The 8,148-nt window shown below is 35.1% G+C and overlaps 1 protein-coding gene across 1 annotated transcript; it reads right to left on the reverse strand.

Annotated features, from left to right (window-relative positions):
• Positions 1 to 258: 258 nt before the first annotated feature.
• LOC104230005 (cytochrome b-c1 complex subunit 7) lies at positions 259 to 4,641 on the reverse strand. The gene is made up of 4 exons (XM_009782738.2): positions 4,432 to 4,641; positions 2,797 to 2,954; positions 1,374 to 1,421; positions 259 to 707 (listed from the first exon to the last, which is right to left on the reverse strand). The coding sequence occupies exons 1-4, from the start codon at positions 4,526 to 4,528 to the stop codon at positions 639 to 641; spliced, it is 372 nt and encodes a 123-aa protein (XP_009781040.1). The 5' UTR covers positions 4,529 to 4,641; the 3' UTR covers positions 259 to 638.
• Positions 4,642 to 8,148: the final 3,507 nt, after the last annotated feature.

Below are 8,148 nucleotides of genomic sequence, written 5' to 3' on the forward strand. Positions count from 1 at the left end.
TGGAGAAGAGCATTTGAGCCACCCGAAGCCATAACCCATGGATGATGGATCTTAACCAGGATCTTTTCTTTCTCTATTTTTGGGTTAACAGTAACATTGTAAAATAACCCATTGTTCAATTGTTATAATGTACTGATTTGAAGCAAACGGGGCTTGTGAGAATTAGACATGAATGGATGCAGTAACTACTCTCGCAACCCATTCATTCGTGACACGGCAGAAACCCACAGAGCATATAAGTTAAACAAAATTAAAAGGTAAAGCAAAATTATGTTTCCTTTCATGTGTACTTGGAAACACCAATAAAACCTGTCAAAGCAATCCAACCAGAGTAATATGGGAGTTCTAGTGAAATGTACGTCCCATATAAAGAAATATACGAATACAAAAACCAAGCCCACAGGACGACTAACTTGAAGTGTTTGATCATAAAAAGCGCACATGTTTTTCCTGCAGAATATATTTCTATATCCGTCATGGAGATCTACAAGCAACACAGTAGTTATTCTCAATCGAAAAACTTCAAGGGAGATTTGATTTCTTCATGGAATTGTACGCTGATAGAGAGGCAAAGCTCATCTACAAGCAACACAGTAGTTATTCTCAATCGAAAAAGCTTCAAGGGAGATTTGATTTCTTCATGGAATTGTACGCTGATAGAGAGGCAAAGCTCCCAGAGCCTCACGTTCTGCTCTCTCCCTTTTAACCTGTAAAACATACAAACCAAACGCATTAACGGCCACCTACTTAAGCTCTAAGAAGTAAGAAGATAAGTCGGCCAATCAACATGTACTCAATAGAAGTTATACAACAGCCCTAAACCCATCATTACACCATATGGCTGTTCTGAATCTACAATGATAAAGTAGTAAATGGATGTTTGACATGCCAAGATATTACCTGCTTAAATGTCGAATCAGAGATAAAGCACATTCTTTAGAAACCTAATGATAATCTTGCCATCCACCCGTTTGTCAAAAAGGTCGGATACATGTGGCAATACCAACTCATTTAGGTTAAAATCCAAGAAGCAAATGGTTAAAAACCATTCCAAGTGGTACACTAGTACCCTTTGCAGGTTACTGGAAATGAAACGACATAAGGCAGAGAAAAAGATGCAATATGGCATCACTATAAAGAAAGCAAGGCCACTTTTGCTCAAGGCATACAGATTCAAAGAAAAATTACCCAAGGCACATACATAGACCAGCAAGGTTACCGTTGGAAGCAGAATTCAAGAACAAGTAGGGTTTAAACTCCATTAAGAGCTCATTGACCATCTGATGCCTTGAGTAGGCATGAGCAGGGCAGTAACGTACTATTAATGAAATTGGAAACATAACTAAAACTAGAGATAGAAAATGGAAACTTACAAGAGCTAGCATTTCCTGAAGATAGCTCCTAAATGGCGTTTGCATTGCCTGCACAAATTGGTAAAACCTTTTATTAATACCCAACAAGTAAATACCTACATCAGCATCAAGCTCAGTCGACATTAGAACAGGGAATAATCTTAATTTTCCAACCCCTTTTTTCTGAAGTAAAAGCATACTTAAAAACCAACCCTTTGCGAATGGATGATTATAACAACCGCTCCCTGCATTCCAATTCAAACAACCGGGAAAAAACACTACTCCCTATCGCTTTACTTTCTTTTGAGACCCCTGTGCAAAGATGTGACCTTTCAATCCTTTCTTTCCAGAAAGGATATTTAAGTAAAATGAGTTCTCACAAAGAGAACAGATAATATCCAAGTGAACCAATCTGAAGGTAAGAGGAACAAAATTAAAAATCAAGATCGAGGACTTTAGATTTTTCAAGACTATCATACTTTCACAATGTACAGTGCATAGATGATCCTTGACATTAATATCAAGCTCTTCATTCCATCACTGGGAACTATGTATTTTGCACGCCAATCATCCCAGTTTTACAGTTTTAAGACAAAATGTTGCTTAATGGCATGAATAATCCACTCTACTCAGATTTCCTTAGCCTGGCGGGGCAGCCACAAAAACCAGCAAGGGGGAAAGGACAAGAACAGAGAGCCCATCCACGAAGTACATATCAGATTAAAACTCAAACAAAAAAACATAATCCAACAGCGGATCGGAGTAAAAAATAATAAACAAGGATACATCGAGAAACCTTTTTCATTAGACAAGCTAGGAGTATTATATGAGACAAGACAGGGAATAATCTTATTTTAATTGTTCGATTTAATCTTTTCAGTTGGTGTGTGTTTTTTTTTTGGGGGGGAACTTCTGGGAGGATTTCTCCACCTTTGCTTCCTCCAGCTATGGGTTCAATGAAAAAAGATTGACTCATTCCTTCTCACTACCCTCTTCAACCAATCAAAAATTGACATGGAATAGAAGATCTATAGATAATTCTCCCCTAATCAAAATTGGGTAAAGAAAATTAGGATGCTTAGAAGAACCATTCAACCACACATAAAAGAGCTATCAAGGTTTCACCATATGATTCACAAAAGACCCTACATCAATAACTGATATTATCTTATTAGTTTGAAAAAGGTCTTCATTCTTCCTTCCGCTTGCTTCAGTCAACTCCTAGCCCATCATTCACTAATACCGCTTTCACAACGACAAGAACAAACTAAAAATGAAAGAAGACAGCAAATAAGTAGGAGGGGGTGAGGGTGGAGTACGAAGCACACAAAGAGTTCTTCTATTGGTCTATTTTGTCACCACATGCACCAATACTACAGAAGAGGAAATTGTCGACAATTCTATTTGTCTTAGTGCGGCATACAATAGGATACTATGCAAGTACCTGGAGATCTTCTGGGAGGTATTGGTGCTTCATTGAGAGGTCCATTGCACGCTTAAGGCGCTGGATTCTGGCATCAACAATCTCCCTTGGAAGGCGATTAAGAGCCTCCTTCACGTCCAAATCGTACATTGGATCATGCAGGTCATCATATCTAAGCCCTTGTTTCACAAAAACCCATAACCATATAAAATGTTAACAAGCAGTAACTCTAATCAGAATAATTGAAATAGTGAAATAACAAAATGCTGTTTCCTTCTATTTTATTTTCATGATTTTATTTCTTTATCAGGCCACAAATTTAAGTTGCTCAACTAAGTGGCAATTCTATGGAATCAATATGACATTGTAAAATGATTTTTCTAGCAGAAGAAATTAAAAAAAACACTCCCCTGACTCGTTGATTGGAAACAAGAGGATTTAAACAGCTTAGGTTGGAGAAAAGCGGTTTTTCTATTTTTCTTATAACAGACAAACCAAATAAGTAAAGGGAAATATGCAACAAACTTTAATAACCATCAGTACAAATGGATTAATACCAATTACCCAGATGGTATTATGTGCATTAAGAATTTAATTCTGACAAATGCTAAGAATATATTTACTACATTACACCGCTGGGTAAGCACACAAGTTTAGGAATACCCATCCTCTTATGGACAAAAACCATATCCCCATGGAATTTGAACCTGAGATCTCTTGCACTCAATACCTCAACTTTGACCACTGGGTCAAGGCATCATTGGCTAAGCAAAGGAAATCAAAAAAAAAACTTGAAATAATGATCTACAGATGTGATTTGGGAATTAAAGACAAAGTTATGAAGATTTATATGCAGGAAAACATAAATGGGTAAATATCAATAGCCCAAATGCTCGAATATGCATTTACACAGAAAAGAAATAACATAAGTATATGAAATCAACAACCAATACTGAACCTAAGAAAATCAAATCAGAAGAATTTCAAATGGCAATAAACATATATAATAAGGGAAAATGGAAGGAAAGTACACCAATATTTCTATATGGAGAAGTATAAACCCATCAATAAAAATGACCCTTAGGCTAGAATATCTCAATTATAACATTAATAAGCAATTCAAAGCAGAAGACAGACCCTTAAAGAGGAAAAAACAGCTCCACAACACCTTGACAATTTCACCGGGTACCTACTATCTAACTTTGCCCATTAAGGTTTAGGCAGATGGAAAGAAATCAAGCATTTTTTTTTCGTCTCTGCTAGGAGTTGAACCCTGGTCTCCCATCCTTGGGTGCTCAACTCTAGAACAGTTTTCAACTTCTAAAAGAATATATACACACACAAACAAACATTTATGACGGGGAAAACCAAAGACAGATTCATCTTTTTAGAATTGGAATCTTTTACATGATTTAACCATTATCATTTTCTGCTAAATTAGCTTAAATTAGAAATCACTGTTTGGTTATGTTTAGCGTATCTTTTTAGCAAATATTAACTACTATTTTGACGAAACTGATCCAATTATCATCGAACATATAATAATCGCATTAATTTGAACCAAACAAACCTTTAAATAACAATCAATATGCTAGAACATGTATCAAATGCAGATCTGAAGATAGAAATGGGTATAAAAGTAGACAATTTTTGTACCGTAATTACGGAGGCGAGCGGAGAGGGATTTCTTGTGGATTGCAGCGAGAGGGTTCTTCTTTGGATCCACCAGCCATTTCGAGAACGTCGATGCCATTGTTCGATCGCAATGTGTCTCTGCTAACAAAAGATTAGGGATTTTCCTTTTTGTCTCTAGAAGGGTCTATGACTATGGTCTTTGGTCTGTATTTACTCCCGGCCTCCGGAGTCTTTTGACACTTTTGCCCAGGGCAAAACAATAATATTACAACAAAACAGACCAGAATCTCTCGAATACATTGGGCCAAAAAGGTCCATAACTCTTGAACGAAGAACATGCTTGGCCCAACATTTAAAAACTATTAAGTGTAGTAAATAGGGAAATTTTCATAAAGCACTACCTTTTAGTAGTAATTAATCATCTGTAGATACTATTTGCTATATTACGGATTATAGATATCTTTTATGTGGTTATAAGATATATTTGATGTATTTAAGCAATTATATTAATGAATACAGTAGCAAAAATAAGCGTGAGTCAAGGAAGTCCAGCTAATCAATTGTTGTATTCGAGTGTATTCGACTGCATTCATGGAGTGAAACATAGGATTACAGCTGGATAGATTATTGTATTCGACTGTATACCCGATGTGAAATAGGGAATTACACTGTTTTTAAAAAGGAAAGTGAATCAATTAACATAATAGACTCCTAATATAACTCAACAAACTCAATTATAACACACAAAATTTGTATTTTCCGTTATAAAAAAGATTCTCAACCGAAAAATACCCCAAAAATATAGCAATCTTCAAAGAAATTATATAATACATCTGAATACATAAATTATATTAATTAAAAAAACTTATGAATACATTTATGGCATATAGCGAGGCAATGAATACAATGAAATACATAGAATACAGCGGGATACATTGAAATACAATGAGAAAAAAAGACAATGAATACAATGAAATACATGAAATTCAACGAGATACATTGAATTACAACGAAAAATAAATAATGAATACAATGAAATACATGAAAATACATTGACATATATTTACAGAAAATCATCCTACAACATCCATATCTCAATTTTTTCAATTGGCAGGGACGGTATTCACGAGGCTAGTGGAGCCAGCTTATACAGCAGTGAGGAACGAGTTTAGGAAGAGAATGGGAAGGAAAACGACAGTGACAAGCCTTGGCGGATTCGACACTTGCTACACAGTCCCCATTACAATTCCAACAATAACGTTGATGTTTGCGGACATGGAAATACGCTGCCGCAAGACAACTTCTTGATCCGTAGCAGTTCAAGCAGTACCACTTGCCTCGTTATGGTTACTTCCCCTGCTGACCCAGTCAATTCTGTCCTCAACGTCATCGCAAGTGCAACTATACTCTAACAATTCTCCTACTACAATGGAGGATATCGACGGAGGAGAAATGACAAGCGAACTAGACAGAGAAGAGGAAGAAGCAGCCACCGACTTACTCCGCGATCGATTCCGATGATGCACTATTTCCATTGTTGAAGCTGAGGGTATTTTATTTAATCAAAACACATACATTAATTTTTGAAGTGGGCTTTGCACAAATCCGGTGGAAAGATGAGGAGATCAAAAAATTTAATGGGATGGGGGAAGAGAATGAGATGTATCAAAGTAGAGAGAGAAAGAAAATAGTATAACTGATTAGCGTATTTAGTGGCTTAGGGCTAGAAGGTAACCAAAAATATTTTGCTATAAACATCAAAAGATATTTATAGAATATAATTTTTTTTAAATGGTATTTATTTAAAATAAATAAAGTGTTAACCTTTACTATATGAGGTAAAAATTCCTAGTAATAAATATTATTGTCAAAATAATACTTCTAAAATATATGTTTTAAAAAATAGTTCGTGTTTAGTTTATTCATTTGAGATATGATTATTTTAATATTTGGTAAATTGATAGAATTTTGACCAACTTTCTAAAAAGTAATTTTAAGTGTCAATTACAAAAAATAGTATTAGATTTAATTTATATTAGTATTATTTAAATAGAAAAGTAATTTTAAATATTTGTTATAAAATACTTTAATTATATTTTTATTTGTATTTATTTAAAAATTAAATTTTATACGCACGCACGCACACACACATATATTAAGGACTAAAAAGGAAAAAGAAGAGGAATTTTTTTATATCTGAGATATGAGCGATATATGAGTTAAATTTGTCACGACCTCAAATCCCACCAAAGTCGTGACGACATCTAACATTGCTTGTTATGCAAGCCAACATTCAATATACAGAAATAAACTTAAATAATAGTAAAAAATAGTCTCAAAAGCCGAATAGGATAAACAACTGTAGCAAACAACGATACAACTAAAATATCATCCTAGAACTTGGTGTCAACGAGTACATGAGCTCTATAGAATAAATAAGTACAATGGTCTGAATAACGATACAATATTGTCTGGCATACATAAACAGTAGTAACAAAAGTAAGGAAAGGGACTCCAAGGCTTGTGGATGGAAACATCAGTGCTACCTCGAAATCACCAACGGGCACGGTACAACTCTCTAGCAATTAGCTCTATCAGCAGCACTTGGATCTGCACATAAAGTGCAGAGTGTAATATGAGTACAACCGACCTCATGTACTTTGTAGGTAGCAAGCTTAACCTCGGATTGAAGATAGTGACGAGATTGATAAAGTCTGCTATGCACTTTCAATCAGTCAACAATAACAGTAACATCATAATGACAATAGCAAAGGAAAAAGCAGCTCAAGAATAACAAGTTCAACTTGATCACATGAGAAGAAATATAGGCATGCTTTTCAAAACAAATCAATTAAGGCATCAATTTCAAAATATAAAGCATTCACTAGGATGAGGAAGATATGTCTCTATGCCTGCATGATAAGTATCATGCCAAAATCTACAAATTCACAGTTAAATCTTCAAGTACTATCTCAATTTTGTAAAAATGCCTGGCATAAAGCCCCTAACTAAGCACATATCAAGTACTTGCACTCACAAGACTCAAAGTAAAATGGGTTATCACCTCACTTCAGATGAGCGGATCCTAGCCCAAGCGCTGATCGGATCCATAGTCAACGATCATCATAACTCAACCCAAATGGCATAGCGCACACGTCACCTCAATATCAATACCACTTAGTCTAATAGGGGGCATGACGTACGCATCACCTCAATATCAATATTAACACGGATCTATGGCGCTAGTCCAGTTATTAATCCGCTTAAATCTTACTCCCTCCATTCTAATTTATATGAACCTGTTTGTCTGAGCATGGAGTTTAAGAAAAAAATGAAGACTTTTAGAATTCGTGATCCTAAACAAGTCAGAACATTTGTATGGATATAATTCTTTTGAAACTTGTGGTGGTAAACATGCCAGAGTATTTGCGTGGTTATAAAAGCTTCTCATTAAGGGTAGAATTAGAAGTTTAAGCTAATTGTTTCCAAATTTAGAAAGGGGTCATTATTTTTGGAATAGACCAAAAAGGAAATAGGTTCACATAAACTAAAATGGATCGAGTAATATATTTACATATCACAGCATTAGAAATTAATATACCGCACAAATTATACCAAAGTGCCACAGATCCACTCATACCCATATCACACAAGTAAAAACATCAATAATATGTGAGACAATATGTAAAAAGTATACGGAGATAGTGATATGCCACGCAGATATAATATCATGACTGA

This window comes from Nicotiana sylvestris, chromosome 8, assembly GCF_000393655.2.
Source record: "Nicotiana sylvestris chromosome 8, ASM39365v2, whole genome shotgun sequence".
Taxonomy (NCBI): Eukaryota; Viridiplantae; Streptophyta; class Magnoliopsida; order Solanales; family Solanaceae; genus Nicotiana; species Nicotiana sylvestris.

What these genes read in the sequence shown, in the direction of transcription:
- LOC104230005 (XM_009782738.2), bottom strand. Translation starts at nt 4,528, where the DNA reads ATGGCATCGACGTTCTCGAAATGGCTGGTGGATCCAAAGAAGAACCCT. An exon ending in CGCTCGCCTCCGTAATTACG is followed by an intron (nt 2,955 to 4,431) that starts GTACAAAAATTG and finishes TTGTGAAACAAG; the next exon opens with GGCTTAGATATGATGACCTG. An exon ending in ACCTCCCAGAAGATCTCCAG is followed by an intron (nt 1,422 to 2,796) that starts GTACTTGCATAG and finishes CAATTTGTGCAG; the next exon opens with GCAATGCAAACGCCATTTAG.